Source organism: Ranitomeya imitator, chromosome 3 (genome assembly GCF_032444005.1).
Source record: "Ranitomeya imitator isolate aRanImi1 chromosome 3, aRanImi1.pri, whole genome shotgun sequence".
Classification (NCBI taxonomy): Eukaryota; Metazoa; Chordata; class Amphibia; order Anura; family Dendrobatidae; genus Ranitomeya; species Ranitomeya imitator.
The window spans coordinates 36,206,190-36,225,015 of NC_091284.1; the positions used below are offsets into that span (position 1 = coordinate 36,206,190).

Consider the following 18,826-nt stretch of genomic DNA (forward strand, 5'->3'; position numbering starts at 1 on the left):
GACTTCTGTGCACCCCCCCCCCCAGCCTGACTTCCATGCATCCACCCCTCCCCCCCCCCCCCCCCCCCGGGCCTGACTTCTGTGCATCCCCCCCCCGGGCCTGACTTCTGTGCATCCCCCCCCCGGGCCTGACTTCTGTGCATCCCCCCCCCCGGGCCTGACTTCTGTGCATCCCCCCCCCCCCGGGCCTGACTTCTGTGCATCCCCCCCCCCCGGGCCTGACTTCTGAGCATCCCCCCCGGGCCTGACTTCTGAGCCTCCCCGTGCATCCCCCCCCTCATGGCCTGACTTCCGTGCATCCCCCTCCCCGGGCCTGACTTCTGTGCATCCCCCCCTGTCCTGACTTCCGTGCATACCCCCCGGCCTGACTTCCGTGCATCCCCCCCCCCCCCCCCCGGCCTGACTTCCATGCATCCCCCTCCCCGGGCCTGACTTCCGTGCTCCCCCCCCCCCCCCCCTGGCCTGACTTCCATGCATCCCCCTCCCCGGGCCTGACTTCTGTGCATCCCCCCCAGCCTGACTTCCATGTATCCACCCCGGCCTGTCTTCCGTGCATCCCCCCCGGCCTGACTTCCGTGCATCCACCCCGGCCTGACTTCCGTGCATCCCCCCCCGGCCTGACTTCTGTGCATCCCCCCGGCCTGACTTCCGTGCATCCCTCCGGCCTGACTTCCGTGCATCCCCCCCGGCCTGCCTTCCGTGTATCCCCCCCGGCCTGCCTTCCGTGTATCCCCCCGGCCTGACTTCCGTGCATCCCCCCCGTCCTGACTTCCGTGCATCCCCACCCGGCCTGACTTCCGTGTATCCCCCCGGCCTGCCTTCCCTGTATCCCCCCGGCCTGACTTCCGTGTATCCCCCCTGGCCTGCCTTCCATGTATCCCCCCGTCCTGACTTCCGTGCATCCCCCCCGGCCTGACTTCCGTGCATCCCCACCCGGCCTGACTTCCGTCCATCCCCCCCGGCCTGACTTCCGTGTATCCCCCCGGCCTGACTTCCGTGCATCCCCCCCCGGCCTGACTTCCGTGTATCCCCCCGGCCTGACTTCCGTGTATCCCCCCGGCCTGACTTCCGTGTATCCCCCCTGGCCTGACTTCCGTGCATCCTTCCCCCCGGCCTGACTTCCGTGCATCCCCCCTGTCCTGACTTCCGTGCATCCCCCCCGGCCTGACTTCCGTGCATTCCCCCCCGCCTGACTTCCGTGTATCCCCCCTGTCCTGACTTCGCTGCATCCCCCCCCGGCCTGACTTCCGTGCCCCTTTGTTGCCCAGCCCGAGACTGCCGCCCCCCCCAAGGCTGACTGCCGGCGCACGCAGTGTTTGTTATAGGGGTCTTGTTCTCTTTCTGGTAGGGACTTTGGCTTCAGTTAATGTCTTCTTCTTTTTGTAGTTCTTCGAGGATTTGAGCCGGTGGAGTGTGCGGGTGGGAGCCCGCGGTGGTTGTGATCTCGGAGTCCGGAGCATCGCTTTTATCACAGAGAGCGCTTCACTACCCGGTGAAAACTTATCAGCGGCTCCACACCGTCCCAAAAAGGTGACCCCTTCCCCCCCCCCCCCGCCAACCGGCACACAGATCGTTTGTCTTCCTATCCCTTGCGTTTGTGAACCCTGCAGGCACAGACAGGGGTCTGAAATTGTTAATGGACCCTAATACGAATTTTCATCCCTGATGGGGAACCTAAGTGGCGCAGCAGGTTGGACGCCCGAGCGCCGCTCCATTCATTCTCTATGGGGCTCCTGGAAAAAGCTGAGTGCAGCCGTGGAGTCTGGGTGCCGATTGGTGCAGGTCCAGCAGTCGGACCTTTCCCCATTTCATTATACCACTAACAGAGGTTCTGCTCTTTACTTGGAGAGAAAACCATGTTCGTAGTTAATATTGGAATGTCCTCTCTTTCGGATGCTCGGCTCACGCTGTGGTGATGTAGCTCTGGTCTGCATTCTACACATAGCCCATTGATGTTAATGGACTTTCTGTAATGCTTCATTCCTCCTGTGGTGGCGCTGCAGAAAAAAATAAACACCCGGTTTCCCTACACTTTACAGATGGAGGTGACAACAGGAGGACGTTTTGGGGGTGGTCAACTTTGTTGTTAAATGGGTGAAATTGCACAATGCTTGTAAAAAGAAGCAACTTTAGAAAAAAATCTAAAGAACCGCAGGGATTTTTAATGCCATAGTTTACTATTCTTTGCCTAGGTTACTGGCCACCTCTGCAGTTTTTTCAGAGGACGTTGTTTGCAAACCTTGCTCTGAAGCTGGACAAGTCACCGCATCCTGCAAAGCCTCAGTGTCCCGTGCTCCTCTGATGCTGTAGCAAAGCTTGCTCAGCAGCCTGGGAAAGCGCAGCTTTCGCACCAGCGGCGGTCTAAAGTGTCAATCAAGGGAACACGCAGGGGAGCGGCGCTCTGCTGGAGACTGTAGATGAATACAATTTTTAATTTTTTGGCTAAGCAGTGAGACTTGTTGAATACAGTGATGGTGATGGGCAGCAGCATCCCCGGGCGCTCCTGGGTCTCCGTTGTGTCTGTATTGCACTGGTGTGATGATCTGTCCTGGGGGGGGAGACATCTCCGGACTCAATGGTCTGTGAGTGGCGCTCGATATGATGATCCATCCTGGGGGGGGGGGACGTTTCCAGTCACAATGGTCTGCGAGTGGCGCTCGTTGTGTGATGATTTTCCTGGTGGGGGGTAGACGTCTCCGGAAACAATGGTCTGTGAGTGGCGCTTTGTGTGATGATCTGTCATGGGGGGGATGATGTCTTTGTACACTGTGGTCTGCGAGTGGCGCTCTGTGTGATGATCTGTCCTGGGGGGGATGATGTCTTCGTACACTGTGGTCTGCGAGTGGCACTCTGTGTGATGATTTGTCCTGGGGGGCATGATGTCTTTGTACACTGTGGTCTGCGAGTGGCGCTCTGTGTGATGATCTGTCCTGGGGGGTGATGATGTCTTCGTACACTGTAGTCTGCGAGTGGCGCTCTGTGTGATGATCTGTCCTGGGGGGGATGATGTCTTCGTACACTGTGGTCTGCGAGTGGCGCTCTGTGTGATGATCTGTTCTGGGGGGGATGATGTCTTTTTACTCTGTGGTCTGCGAGTGGCGCTCTGTGTGATGATCTGTCCTGGGGGGGATGATGTCTTTGTACACTGTGGTCTGCAAGTGGCGCTCTGTGTGATGATCTGTCCTGGGGGGATGATGTCTCCGTACACTGTGGTCTGCGAGTGGCGCTCTGTGTGATGATCTGTCCTGGGGGGGGGGATGATGTCTCCGTACACTATGGTCTGTGAGTGGCGCTCTGTGTGATGATCTGTCCTGGGGGGGGGGGGGGATGATGTCTTTGTACACTGTGGTCTGCGAGTGGCGCTCTGTGTGATGATCTGTCCTGTGGGGGGGGATGATGTCTCCGTACACTATGGTCTGTGAGTGGCGCTCTGTGTGATGATCTGTCCTGGGGGGGATGATGTCTTAGTACTCTGTGGTCTGCGAGTGGCTCTCTGTGTGATGATCTCTCCTGTGGGGGGGATGATGTCTTTGTACACTGTGGTCTGCGAGTGGCGCTCTGTGTGATGATCTGTCCTGTGGGGGGGATGATGTCTTTGTACACTGTGGTCTGCGAGTGGCGCTCTGTGTGATGATCTGTCCTGGGGGGGGGATGATGTCTCCGTACACTATGGTCTGCAAGTGGCGCTCTTCTGTGTGATGATCTGTCCTGTGGGGGGGGGATGATGTCTCCGTACACTATGGTCTGTGAGTGGCGCTCTGTGTGATGATCTGTCCTGTGGGGGGGGGGTGATGTCTTCGTGCACTGTGGTCTGCGAGTGGCGCTCTGTGTGATGATCTGTCTTGTGGGGGGGGATGATGTCTCCGTACACTATGGTCTGCAAGTGGCGCTCTGTGTGATGATCTGTCCTGTGGGGGGGGATGATGTCTTCGTGCACTGTGGTCTGCGAGTGGCGCTCTGTGTGATGATCTGTCCTGGGGGGGATGATGTCTTAGTACTCTGTGGTCTGCGAGTGGCTCTCTGTGTGATGATCTGTTCTGGGGGGATGATGTCTTCGTACACTGTGGTCTGCGAGTGGCGCTCTGTGTGATGATCTGTCCTGTGGGGGGGGGGGGATGATGTCTTCGTGCACTGTGGTCTGTGAGTGGCGCTCCGTGTGATGATCTGTCTTGTGGGGGGGGGGGAGGATGATGTCTCCGTACACTATGGTCTGCGAGTGGCGCTCTGTGTGATGATCTGTCTTGTGGGGGGATGATGTCTCGTACACTATGGTCTTCGAGTGACGCTCTGTGTGATGATCTGTCCTGTGGGGGGGATGATGTCTCCGTACACTGTGGTCTGCGAGTGGCGCTCTGTGTGATGATCTGTCGGGGGGGGGGATGATGTCTCCGTACACTGTGGTCTGCAAGTGGCGCTCTGTGTGATGATCTGCCCTGTGGGGGGATGATGTCTCCGTACACTGTGGTCTGCGAGTGGCGCTCTGTGTGATGATCTGTCCTGTGGGGGGATGATGTCTCTGTACACTGTGGTCTGCGAGTGGCTGATGAGCTGTCCTGTGGGGGGGGGATGATGTCTCCGTACACTGTGGTCTGCGAGTGGCGCTCTGTGTGATGATCTGTCCTGTGGGGGGATGATGTCTCTGTACACTGTGGTCTGCGAGTGGCTGATGATCTGTCCTGTGGGGGGGATGATGTCTCCGTACACTGTGGTCTGCGAGTGGCTCTCTGTGTGATGATCTGCGCTGTGGGGGGATGATGTCTTTGTACACTGTGGTCTGCGAGTGGCGCTCTGTGTGATGATCTGTCCTGTGGGGGGGGGGTAAGATGTCTCCGTACACTGTGGTCTTCGAGTGGCGCTCTGTGTGATGATCTGTCCTGTGGGGGGATGATGTCTCCGTACACTGTGGTCTGCGAGTGGCGCTCTGTGTGATGATCTGTTCTGTGGGGGGGGATGTCTCCGTACACTGTGGTCTGCAAGTGGCTCTCTGTGTGATGATCTGTCCTGTGGGGGGGATGATGTCTCCGTACACTGTGGTCTGCGAGTGGCTCTCTGTGTGATGATCTGTCCTGTGGGGGGGATGATGTCTCCGTACACTGTGGTCTGCGAGTGGCGCTCTGTGTGATGATCTGTCCTGTGGGGGGATGATGTCTCCGTACACTGTGGTCTGCGAGTGGCTGATGATCTGTCCTGTGGGGGGGATGATGTCTTCGTACACTGTGGTCTGCGAGTGGCGCTCTGTGTGATGATCCGTCCTGTGGGGGGGATGTCTCCGTACACTGTGGTCTTCGAGTGGCGCTCTGTGTGATGATCTGTCCTGTGGGGGGGGGGGATGATGTCTCCGTACACTGTGGTCTGCGAGTGGCGCTCTGTGTGATGATCCGTCCTGTGGGGGGATGATGTCTCCGTACACTGTGGTCTGCGAGTGGCGCTCTTTGTGATGATCCGTCCTGTGAGGGGGGTGATGTCTCCGTACACTGTGGTCTGTGAGTGGCTGATGATCTGTCCTGTGAGGGGGGTGATGTCTCCGTACACTGTGGTCTGTGAGTGGCGCTCTGTGTGATGATCTGTCCTGTGGGGGGGATGATGTCTCCGTACACTGTGGTCTGCGAGTGGCGCTCTTTGTGATGATCCGTCCTGTGAGGGGGGTGATGTCTCTGTACACTGTGGTCTGCGAGTGGCGCTCTGTGTGATGATCTGTCCTGTGGGGGGGATGATGTCTCGTACACTGTGGTCTGCGAGTGGCTGATGATCTGTCCTGTGGGGGGGGATGATGTCTCCGTACACTGTGGTCTGCGAGTGGCGCCCATTGTCTAGGACCTGGCTGGTTTCCTTTCCTTTGATCCTGGAGATGGCTGCTCCCTGTTTACTCTTCAGCCTGAGAGCGTCTCTTGTGCCGGGGCTTCCATGCGCCATGACAGGGCTTTGATCAGGTTACCTGGGTTCTGTTTTTGGTTCTCACATCCCGATGTTACTGGTTATGGAGGATGCAGTCGGCTGCGGAGAGGGAACCTGATCTGGAGAATGTGATTTTCAGTGGCAGAGGCGGATTTCTTAGATGTCTCATGACGCTCTCACGTTACCTTCCATTCACCATGCCGGACGGGCGATACATGATACTGCCCAGAGATGGAGCCTTCTTCACCTTGGGGGATTGATTTGGCTTCCATCGCCTGACCAAAACGGAGCGACTTTATGGCGTCTTCTTAGGTGCGTAACACTTGGTGGAAATGTCCTCCGAGCTTCATCCCTCATGTGATGATGATGTTGATGTTTTATCAAAATTTATCTGTAAAATCAGCTCTGTGGATTTATTTTCTTAAAGTGGACGACGCCTTTAAGAAAACAAATCTATAGATTGCAGCAGATCGTTGCCAACCAGATTCAGTCACAGGCTTTAGTTGTTTTTTTTTTGGAGTGACCTCTTAAAGCTTCCGCTGGTCACAGGCTGATCCGCAATGATCGGTTGTAATCCAGTAGGCGTTTAATTTTCCTGCAGCGCCATCATAGGTGGAGAAAGGCATTACATGGGACTGCAGGCGACTTTTCAATGGCGTGGCGCTCTCTATGACCGTTTTCGACATTCCCCTCAAAAAATAAAGTCCAATACATTTCCCTTGTAATAGATCCAGTAAAAACAAATGATGCACGGAAATGATCTGAGATTTTTTTTTAGCTCGCCTCTTAATCGTTTTTCCTCACAGACAGTTGCCCATAGATTTTATTGGGTGCGTAAAAAAAAAAAACCTAGATGCCTCATGGGCACCGTCCTTTGGCTTCTGTTTGATGGATCCATTGCGATTTTTACTACTATCATTTTTTAATTATTACCGTATTTATTTGTGGAATTGTGGTGACCAAAAATACCTAACTTTATTATTATTATTATTATTATTATTATTATTATTACTTTGGCGTTCTTTAATTTTTTCCGTTTATGGTGTTTACCGATTGGGTTAATTGTTTTTGTATTTTAATAGATCGGATTTTTCTGATACCATGTACTGGATTTTTTCGGATTATAACATGCACTTTTTCTCCAAATTTTGGGGGAAAATGTTGGTGCGTCTTATAATCCGAATGTAGCTTAAAGGAGTGGGGGACGGCGGCGGTGGAGTCACTGCGGACCCCGGCCTGGGAGGAGGGGGTATTCGGTGGGGCGAGGCTGTGGTGGGCTCTGAGTGTTCAGAAAATGTCGGCAGCTCCTGCACTTCCCATCCTTTTTCACTGCGGTGAACTTTGGAAAAATGGCCGCATGCTCAGATTGAGGTCTCGGCTCCCGAAATCTCAATCTGCTCATGTGTAGCCTTTGGCGGCCATTTTCCCGGAGTCCACTGCAGTGAAAAGGATGGGAAGTGCAGGAGCTCCTGATATTTTCTGAACACTCAGAGCCCACCACAGCCTCGCCCCACCGAATACCCCCTCCTCCCCGGCCTGGGTCCGCAGCATTGCCCCACTCCTACCGCTGCCAGCTCCCTGCAGTAGCGACCCTGCCTCCTGGGACACCGCTTTTTTTTCTATGGGCATTTTTCATGGAACCATTCCTATGACCTGAAAAAAAAAAAAGTCCTGCATCCCACCGATCAACCTCTGTGGCCTCCCGTGATCTAGACCTGGGGTATCCTGACCCTTTTTCTGTTTTTCCCGCCAGGTTCGGAAGCTCTCTGAATACTGTTTGCCTCTGGCTTTGTGCCATGGCGACTCTTCCAGATTGCTGGCCGAAGCAAGTGTGGATAATTTCAGCGAGCTGGGAATAGCCTTCATGGAAGATCGTTTGCAGATGGACAATGGATCACTTCCACGGAAAATCACCTGTAAGCGTCTATCCTCACAACTAATGTAAAGGGGATGATAATGGACTGGGGGACACGAGGCACCGTCACCTCACTAATATCAGGGCTGTTACTGACTCCTTCCAGCTTAAAAAAACAAAAAAACCTTTCCAAATCCACAGTTTGTTTAATAAGAAAAAAAAATGCGCCTTACTCACCCTCCACTGGTCCAACGTTGAGTCCTAGTGTTTTTTATTGTCTGCAGCACTGACATCATGTCTACACCGCTTCAGCCAGTCTGTGAGATCAGTGGCAATGGTTGACGGCACAAGCCACCGAGCTAATTGATTGGCTGCAGTGCCACAAAGGGACACTGGGAGCAGTTCGGGTTTCTATTATTCTGGGTCTGGGCGGTGGCTTGGATGACCATGTGTAGATGCACAACCTCCACACACTGGGCCTCTGTCTTAAAATCCAAGACTACAGTCACTCAGCAATATTTTAGTCACATGATTGTAGTTAGAATGTTCCGGGGTCTGTTCTTGAGAACATTCCAAGGACTCGTAGCTTTATCCAGGGAGGATTCTATTGGGGGCCCAGATCTTGTGAGTCTGGTGGTAAGATGACTTCTTGGTTGTGTGGAGATATAGAGGAACATTGGAGATGGAGGGTTTGGGTGGCCCCTCCAGAGGAGCGTCCTATGGCCCCAGGCTAGGACAGGGCTTGGAGGCCCACGACCATATCGTTCCTTCTCAAGCTGGTAGCCCAGCAGGTCACTTGTTAGTAGAGTCCTGTAATCATAGCTGAAGAAGTCATGCTGCGACTAAGAGGCATATTTGTCCTGTATAGTTGTAGGATGGTCTGACCATGGGTTGAACACTTCTGTCTTGCCTTTATGACTTTAGTTTCTTCATAACCTCTTGGAACGACATTTCCGGTGACTAGACAAGAGGGCTGGAAGTGGGAAATGGAGACTACAGGGCAGTCACTGCTGTGTTCATATAGGTTTCTAATGTAGAAACATAATTCTTATTAAAAACATTTTAATTGAAATCTTTCTAAAAAAGGGGAAACAACTTAACAACAACTTTTCTCCACTTTAATTCAAATTTTGTATTCTATTATCTTTTAGCTTCATCCCATTGTCAAAAACTCTTTGCAAGGCATCTTTTGGGGGCCTTAAAGGGGTCTTATCACCAGGTCAAAAGTGACTAGTTTTTGTTCTTTTTTTAATAATCCTGTTCAACTACAAAATAAATGTTTTGTTTTTCTTAAAATCCGCCATACGGTTCCAGAGATAGGGACCTTTTTATTTAGTGCTAATATTTATAGCCTATGCTAAGGGGGCGTGGCTGACAGGATTCCATGAGGGCGTGTCTTTAGGCTGCTCTGTAAAATTATCCTGTGAGCCACGCCCCTATAAAGACCATAAAATTAGCACAAAATAAAAGACTCGTATCTTTGGAACCGTATGGCGGATTTTAAAAAAACAAAAAATGTCATAGTCAGGGGATCAGTGGGAATAAAATAAGCAGAAAAACTTGCCACTTTTGATCTAGTGACAGGTTCTCTTTAAGGACACAGAAACCTTTTTTTTTTTATTAATGTGTTCCTAAGAGTGACACCTTTTTGTTTTTCATGTGAGGGCTTTTTGTTTTGCAATTCGAATTATGTTTTAAGGACTAGTGAGGGTTTGGGTTCTGAGCTGATAACGACCCCCTTCACTATATCATACCGCTTAGACGCTGTGACAGATAGCTACGGTAGCATCTAAGGGGTTACACTTCGGGGATCAGTTGTCTAAGTTAAGAGTTTCAGCAGGAACATGAAAAGAGGTGTTCCAATACCCCCATAAAGTCCTAAACCTTTGTCCTCAGCCAAATAACTGGGGGCTTATAGGGGTTTACTCTGTATATACAAAAGGGTATGTGAAAAACATTATATTTCAAGAACGCCCAGAATGCACTGGTTACCGGAAACCATCGCGATCCTGAAATGTTCTATGGGATACAAGACACGTTTTGTTTCTGTGTTTCAGCTGTGCACTTAAGAGAGTCATTGACCAATAAAGGAAAAGCCTTACAAGAAGGAGGCTCAGCCGAGACCACGTCCACACGGGAACCCATCTCACCCGATTCTGAGAAGATCCAGAAAGAAGAAATGGGGGCAGCAGAAAGCACCGAGATAGGTCATGGCCAAGAAAGTGGTGGAAACTCCAGTGCAGGCGGTGGAGCAGACCCCAAGGGGGAAGCTGGCGGAGAACATCTTCATCTACACCTGTCCAGCTGCCACGAGTGTCTCGAGCTGGAGAACTGCACCATCGAGTCGGTAAAATTTGCCTCTGCTGAAAACATTCCTGAGCTCCCCGATGACTTCAGCAGCCTGGACGATAGTTCTGATGGGAGTTGTCTTAAAGAACCATCAAATCTGAACAGGAGCGGAAAGCCACCGAACGTTCTCATATATGGCGGCTCAGCGTCCCAAGACCGGCTGCAGCAAGTCCAAGATGTCCTTCTCCAGTGCTTTGATCCATGTAGATATGTGGTCTATCCTCTCCCGCAGGAGCAAGTTCTGAAGGCTCCGTGGATGGGTAACTGCTTGTTATTGGTGGTGGTGGCCGAGGAGGCAATACCATCCCAGGTCCAGGACCGGTTTACTTCTTACATGGGGAACGGTGGGAAGATCCTAGGACTCTCCTCCTCCTTTATATTTGGTAACTTGACTTTACAGAGGAGGTCACAGCTGCAGGAGTCTGTTCAGGCCTTCATATTCGACAGACCCAATGGCAACCACATTCGTTTCAGTGGGATGGCCAACGGCTATGTGTATGAGATGCAAGGCTGCGACCAGGAGAAAGGATGGGGCTATGTGGACAGCGAAAGCCGAGATATGATAATCGTCCACCAAACCCACGGAGACTGTGGGGGAGAAGCTGTACTATGCCAGGTGATTATCACTACCTACTGGTGCAGTCACTGTGTACATACATTACATTACTGATCCTCAGTTACATCCTGTATTATACTCCAGAGCTGCACTCACTATTCTGCTGGTGCAGTCACTGAGTACATACATTACATTACTGATCCTGTACTGATCCTGTATTATACCCTAGAGCTGCACTCACTATTCTGCTGGTGCAGTCACTGTGTACATACATTACATTACTGATCCTGAGTTACATCCTGTATTATACCCCAGAGCTGCACTCACTATTCTGCTGGTGCAGTCACTGTGTACATACATTACATTACTGATCCTGAGTTACATCCTGTATTATACCCCAGAGCTGCACTCACTATTCTGCTGGTGCAGTCACTGTGTACATACATTACATTACTGATCCTGAGTTACTTCCTGTATTATACTCCAGAGCTGCACTCACTATTCTGCTGGTGCAGTCACTGTGTACATACATTGCATTACTGATCCTGAGCTACATCCTGTATTATACTCCAGAGCTGCACTCACTATTCTGCTGGTGCAGTCACTGTGTACATACATTACATTACTGATCCTGAGCTACATCCTGTATTATACTCCAGAGCTGCATTCACTATTCTGCTTGTGCAGTCACTGTGTACATACATTACATTACTGATCCTGAGTTACATCCTGTATTATACCCCAGAGCTGCACTCACTATTCTGCTGGTGCAGTCACTGTGTACATACATTACATTACTGATCCTGAGTTACTTCCTGTATTATACCCCAGAGCTGCGCTCACTATTCTGCTGGTGCAGTCACTGTACACGCACTGGTTCTCTTTCCTGTATGGAGCCCCCATTTTGCCTGTCTTCCTCCATGTTTCCCTCTGTGTTTGGTACAGGTGCGGCTGGAGGTCGCTCCGCAGGGTCTCCTGGATCGCGGTAAGGAGACCTTTGATGCTCTGAAGCTCCGCAATCCCCAGCGGCTGGAGGTGCTGACACAGATCCTGCTGTGGCTCGGTCTGGATTGTGATCTCTGCTCTGTCCCCTCTCTGACACCCGTCTACCTGCTGACCGCCCGACAGGTGAGTGCGCACCGTCACCCTGGTGCATTCGAGGTGGCACAGTGCATTGTTCGCCCTGCTCCCCATTGGCCAGGATTATAGGCGGAGGTGCGCGTTCCCCTTCTGCTGTCATTGTAGTGTAGCTGCTCATGTGTTGCACACTCCTGCCATCTAGTGGTTATGTTGTGAACTTCTCCCATTCTTTAAATCCATACTGACCCCCCTATGTCTGTGCGGGGGGGAGGAGGTGTGAATATCTTGCTGCTCCGCAACAAGTTCTGTCTCTTCTCCACTCACACTCACACACAATTCTGCTGGTTGCCATCAGGTTTTGCCTCCTCTTTGCTGTCCGACCTGTCCCCCAGTTGGCGAGTGCTCTATAAGTAGCTTCCAGTGTCCCCAGCGCTCTGCTCCCAGTAATATTACTGGTAAATAGTAGTTAAGTACAGTGCACAGTATACAGCACAGTATACGGCACTGTATAGACCACAGTACAGGGCACAATATACGGCACAGTGCAGGGCACAATATACGGCACAGTACAGGGCACAGTATACGGCACAGTACAGGGCACAGTATACGGCACAGTACAGGGCACAGTATACGGCACAGTACAGGGCACAGTATACGGCACAGTACAGGGCACAGTACATAGATGAAGCTGCGACTCAAGGAGAAGTCATTATTATGAGGGACTTCAACTACCCTGAAATAGATTGGGGAACAGAAACCTGCAGTTCCAGCAAAGGTGATCGGTTTTTGACAACTATGAGAGACAATTACCTCTGACAACTGGTTCAGCACCCAACAAGAAGGGGGGCACTGCTAGACCTAATATTAACCAACAGGCCAGACCGCATAGCAAATATAAGGGTTGGGGATCACTTGGGAAATAGTGATCACAAAATAATAAGTTTTCATGTCTCCTTTAATAAGATGTGTAGTAGAGGGGTTACAAGGACACTAAACTTCAGGAGGGCAAATTTCCAACGGATGAGAGAGGATCTTGGTGCAATTAACTGGGACGATATCCTGAGACATAAAAACACACAAAGAAAATGGGAGACATTTATTAGCATCCTGGATAGGACCTGTGCACAGTATATACCGTATGGGAATAAACATACTAGAAATAGGAGGAAACCAATATGGCTAAATAGAGCTGTAAGGGGCGCAATAAGTGACAAAAAGAAAGCATTTAGAGAATTAAAGGAAGTAGGTAGTGAGGAGGCATTAAATAAATACAAAAAATTACATGAACTCTGTAAAAAGCAAATCAAGGCAGCAAAGATTGAGACAGAGAGACTCATTGCCAGGGAGAGTAAAAATAATCCCAAAATATTCTTTAACTACCTAAATAGTAAGAAACTAAAAAATTATAGTTTTGGCCTCCTTAAAAATAGTCTGGGTGAAATGGTGGATGACAATGAGGAAAAAGCCAATATGCTAAATGACTTTTTTCATCAGTATTTACACAAGAAAATCCCATGGCAGACAAAATGATCAGTGATAACAAAAATTCCCAATTAAATGTCACCTGCTTAACCCAGCAGGAAGTGCGGCGGCGTCTAAAAATCACTAAAATTGACAAATCTCTGGGCCCGGGTGGGATACACCCTCGGATACTGCAGGAATTAAGTACAGTCATTGATAGACCATTATTTTTAATCTTTAAAGACTCCATAATAACAGGGTCTGTACCACAGGACTGGCGTATAGCAAATGTGGGGCCAATATTCAAAAAGGAGACAGAAACTGAACTCGGAAATTACAGGCCAGTAAGCTTAACCTCTACTGTCGGTAAAATCCTGGAGGGCATTCTAAGGGATGCTATACTGGAGTATCTGAAGAGGAATAACCTCATGACCCAGTATCAGCACGGGTTTACTAGGGACCGTTCATGTCAGACTAATCTGATCAATTTCTATGAAGAGGTAAGTTCCGGATTGGACCAAAGGAACCCAGTGGATGTAGTGTATATGGACTTTTCAAAAGCTTTTGATACGGTGCCACACAAAAGGTTGATACATAAAATGAGAATAATGGGGATAGGGGAAAATATGTGCAAGTGGGTTGAGAGCTGGCTCAGGGATAGGAAACAAAGGGTGGTTATTAATGGAGGACACTCGGACTGGGTTGCGGTTAGCAGTGGGGTACCACAGGGGTCAGTATTGGGCCCTCTCCTTTTTAACATATTTATTAATGACCTTGTAGGGGGCATTCAGAGCAGAATTTCAATATTTGCAGATGACACTAAACTCTGCAGGGTAATCAATACAGAGGAGGACAATTTTATATTACAGGATGATTTATGTAAACTAGAAGCTTGGGCTGATAAATGGCAAATGAGCTTTAATGGGGATAAATGTAAGGTCATGCACTTGGGTAGAAGTAATAAGATGTATAAATAGATGTATGGGCAAAACCGTCAATGAAAAAGACCTGGGTGTATGGGTGGATGACACACTCATATTCAGTGGCCAGTGTCAGGCAGCTGCTACAAAGGCAAATAAAATAATGGGATGCATTAAAAGAGGCATAGATGCTCATGAGGAGAACATAATTTTACCTCTATACAAGTCAGTAGTTCGACCACACTTAGAATACTGTGCACAGTTCTGGTCTCCGGTGTATAAGAAAGACATAGCTGAACTAGAGCGGGTGCAGAGAAGAGCGACCAAGGTTATTAGAGGACTGGGGGGTCTGCAATACCAAGATAGGTTATTACACTTGGGGCTATTTAGTTTGGAAAAACGAAGACTAAGGGGTGATCTTATGTTAATGTATGAATATATGAGGGGACAGTACAAAGACCTTTCTGATGATCTTTTAATCATAGACCTGAAACAGGGACAAGGGGGCATCCTCTACGTCTGGCGGAGAGAAGGTTTAAGCATAATAACAGACGCGGATTCTTTACTGTAAGAGCAGTGAGACTATGGAACTCTCTGCCGTATGATGTTGTAATGAGTGATTCATTACTTAAATTTAAGAGGGGACTGGATACCTTTCTGGAAAAGTATAACGTTACAGGTTATATATACTAGATTCCTTGATAGGGCGTTGATCCAGGGAACTAGTCTGATTGCCGTATGTGGAGTCGGGAAGGAATTTTTTTCCCCAATGTGGAGCTTACTATTTGCCACATGGGTTTTTTTTTGCCTTCCTCTGGATCAACATGTTAGGGCATGTTAGGTTAGGCTATGGGTTGAACTAGATGGACGTAAAGTCTTCCTTCAACCTTAATAACTATGTAACTATGTACAGGGCACAATATACGGCACAGTACAGGGCACAATATACGGCACAGTACAGGGCACAATATACGGCACAGTAGAGGGCACAATATACGGCACAGTAGAGGGCACAATATACGGCACAGTAGAGGGCACAGTAGAGGGCACAATATACGGCACAGTAGAGGGCACAATATACGGCACAGTAGAGGGCACAATATACGGCACAGTAGAGGGCACAATATACGGCACAGTAGAGGGCACAGTATACGGCACAGTACAGGGCACAGTATACGGCACAGTATACGGCACAGCATACGGCACAGTGCAGGGCACAGTATACGGCACAGTGCAGGGCACAGTATACGGCACAGTGCAGGGCACAGTATACTGCACAGTGCAGGGCACAGTATACGGCACAGTACAGGGCACAATATACGGCACAGTACAGGGCACAATATACGGCACAGTACAGGGCACAATATACGGCACAGTACAGGGCACAATATACGGCACAGTAGAGGGCACAATATACGGCACAGTAGAGGGCACAATATACGGCACAGTAGAGGGCACAATATACGGCACAGTAGAGGGCACAATATACGGCACAGTAGAGGGCTCAATATACGGCACAGTAGAGGGCACAATATACGGCACAGTAGAGGGCACAATATACGGCACAGTAGAGGGCGCAATATACGGCACAGTAGAGGGCGCAATATACGGCACAGTAGAGGGCGCAATATACGGCACAGTAGAGGGCGCAATATACGGCACAGTAGAGGGCACAGTATACGGCACAGTACAGGGCACAGTATACGGCACAGTATACGGCACAGCATACGGCACAGTACAGGGCACAGTATACGGCACAGTACAGGGCACAGTATACAGCATTGTACAGACCACAGTACAGGGCACAGTATACAGCAAAGTACAGGGCACAGTACAGGGCACAGTATACAGCACAGTACAGGGCACAATACAGGGCATAATATTACAGTATACCTCAAAATACAGGGCACAGTACAGGGAACAGTATACGGCACTGTACAGACCACAGTATACGGCACAGTACAGGGCACAGTAGACGGCACAGTGTACAGGACAGTACAGGGCACAGTATACAGTACAGGGCACAGTATACAGTACAGGGCACAGTATACAGTACAGGGCACAGTATACAGTACAGGGCACAGTATACAGCACAGTACAGGGCACAGTATACAGCACAGCACAGGGCACAATACAGGGCATAATATCACAGTATACCTCAAAATACAGGGCACAGTATACGGCAGCAGTACACAGGACACTACTTCTGCTCCATTCTGATTAGTTATCCTTTAACTGCATCTCTGGCCACACAGTGTGATTGTATTCTCTGACATTTCTGTTCACAGTGAGCATGAGAGCGCAGGTTTGTAGGAACAGTGGCTGTTATGGGGGAGCAGTGGCTGTTATGGGGGAGCTGTGGCTGTCGTGGGGGAGCTGTGGCTGTCGTGGGGGAGCTGTGGCTGTCGTGGGGGAGCTGTGGCTGTCGTGGGGGAGCTGTGGCTGTCGTGGGGGAGCTGTGGCTGTCGTGGGGGAGCTGTGGCTGTCGTGGGGGAGCTGTGGCTGTCGTGGGGGAGCTGTGGCTGTCGTGGGGGAGCTGTGGCTGTCGTGGGGGAGCTGTGGCTGTCGTGGGGGAGCTGTGGCTGTCATTGTGTCAGGTGAAGGCTCCTCAGCTGTTTCTCTTATACAATGTGGCTCCAGAAATCTATGGCTGTAATTCTTGCCTGTAATACCTCATCTGGCCACAGGGTGTCAGTGTTGATGCATGGTTTGCATTGCCTTCGGCCCAGGGTCTCCATCATCAGTGCCCTCCATGGTATGAATGGTTATTATACTATTATTATACATAGTGTCTAATTGGTTACAAATCTGCACATGACCAGCAGTGAGAATGAAAGATTAGCAACTTAAAGGGGATGTGTGGGGTTAAGGCAAAAGGGGTCTCCTTTTTATTTCAGAAATTGCAGCACTGTCACTCATAGACTTTGGCAGGGATTGAAGTGTTCATGTTAAATGAGGCCGAGCTGCAACACCGGCGCTGGCCGTGCACCACAGTGGCGATTTGCTGAAAAAAAGCCTATTTAACCTCTTTAACCTTCGTCCGGCTGAGTAGGTACAATTGTAACTATTCCGTTTTAAAATTGCAATAATTTTTTTTTTTTCGAAAAGCCGTAGAGGGCTGACATTTCGTGACATCTCTGCAGTTTTGGTCCAGAATATATTGGCCAAATTTCAATAAAATATATATGAAGGTACAATGGTACCTCTGCAGCCTGTTAACGTTGTAAAATTATGCAGCCTGACGAAGGTTAATGGTTGACTCATTGTAGATTGGTATCGTAAGGCTATGCAGTACGATCAGCAGACTCCAACCACTTGGACTCCATTGATCATAAAAATGTGGTCCCCAGTCAGGTGAGACCACAGCACAGATCAGTCCCAACGCTCAGATCCAGTGCATGGGTGGGATTGGGAAAAGAATCTGCTCACGGAAACATTATATTGACTATTGAGAGAAAATGAAGAGAACATCAGGGGGCGCCATAACAAGTGTGTAACACCAGGGGGCACCATAACAAGTATGTAACACCAGGGGGCACCATAACAAGTGTGTAACACCAGGGGGCACCATAACAAGTGTGTAACACCAGGGGGCACCATAACAAGTGTGTAACACCAGGGGGCACCATAACAAGTGTGTAACACCAGGGGGCACCATAACAAGTATGTAACACCAGGGGGCGCCATAACAAGTATGTAACACCAGGGGGCGCCATAACAAGTGTGTAACACCAGGGGGCACCATAACAAGTGTGTAACACCAGGGGGCACCATAACAAGTGTGTAACACCAGGGGGCACCATAACAAGTGTGTAACACCAGGGGGCACCATAACAAGTATGTAACACCAGGGGGCGCCATAACAAGTATGTAACACCAGGGGGCGCCATAACAAGTATGTAACACCAAGGGACACCATAACAAGTGTGGAACACCAGGGGGCGCCGTAACAAGTATGTAAGTATGTAACACCAGGGGGCACCATAACAAGTATGTAACACCAGGGGGCGCCATAACAAGTATGTAACACCAGGGGGCGCCGTAACAAGTATGTAAGTATGTAACACCAGGGGGCACCATAACAAGTATGTAACACCAGGGGGCGCCATAACAAGTGTGTAACACCAGGGGGCGCCATAACAAGTATGTAACACCAGGGGGCACCATAACAAGTATGTAACACCAGGGGGCGCCATAACAAGTATGTAACACCAGGGGGCACCATAACAAGTGTGTAACACCAGGGGGCACCATAACAAGTATGTAACACCAGGGGGCGCCATAACAAGTATGTAACACCAGGGGGCGCCATAACAAGTAAGTAACACCAGGGGCGCCATAACAAGTATGTAACACCAGGGGGCGCCATAACAAGTATGTAACACCAGGGGGCGCCATAACAAGTAAGTAACACCAGGGGCGCCATAACAAGTATGTACCACCAGGGGGCGCCGTAACAAGTATGTAAGTATGTAACACCAGGGGGCGCCGTAACAAGTATGTAACACCAGGGGGCGCCGTAACAAGTATGTAACACCAGGGGGCGCCGTAACAAGTATGTAACACCAGGGGGCGCCGTAACAAGTATGTAACACCAGGGGGCGCCGTAACAAGTATGTAACACCAGGGGGCGCCGTAACAAGTATGTAACACCAGGGGGCGCCGTAACAAGTATGCGACACCAGGGGGCGCCATAACAAGTGTGTAACC

At 50.1% G+C, this 18,826-nt stretch overlaps 1 protein-coding gene across 3 annotated transcripts in view; it reads left to right on the top strand.

The window, feature by feature from the left end:
* The window catches only part of HLCS (holocarboxylase synthetase), a 168,701-nt gene that overhangs the window by 21,510 nt on the left and 128,365 nt on the right, over nucleotides 1–18,826 (top strand). Inside the window, exons 3-6 of one of the 3 annotated variants that reach the window (XM_069760760.1) lie at nucleotides 1,387–1,530; nucleotides 7,649–7,811; nucleotides 9,808–10,715; nucleotides 11,601–11,783. In XM_069760760.1, the coding sequence (XP_069616861.1) occupies nucleotides 1,387–1,530; nucleotides 7,649–7,811; nucleotides 9,808–10,715; nucleotides 11,601–11,783 (1,398 nt within the window). Of the gene's footprint in view, nucleotides 1–1,386; nucleotides 1,531–6,096; nucleotides 6,208–7,648; nucleotides 7,812–9,807; nucleotides 10,716–11,600; nucleotides 11,784–18,826 lie in introns of those variants that run through there. The other 2 variants (XM_069760762.1, XM_069760761.1) reach the window with 2 other exon arrangements.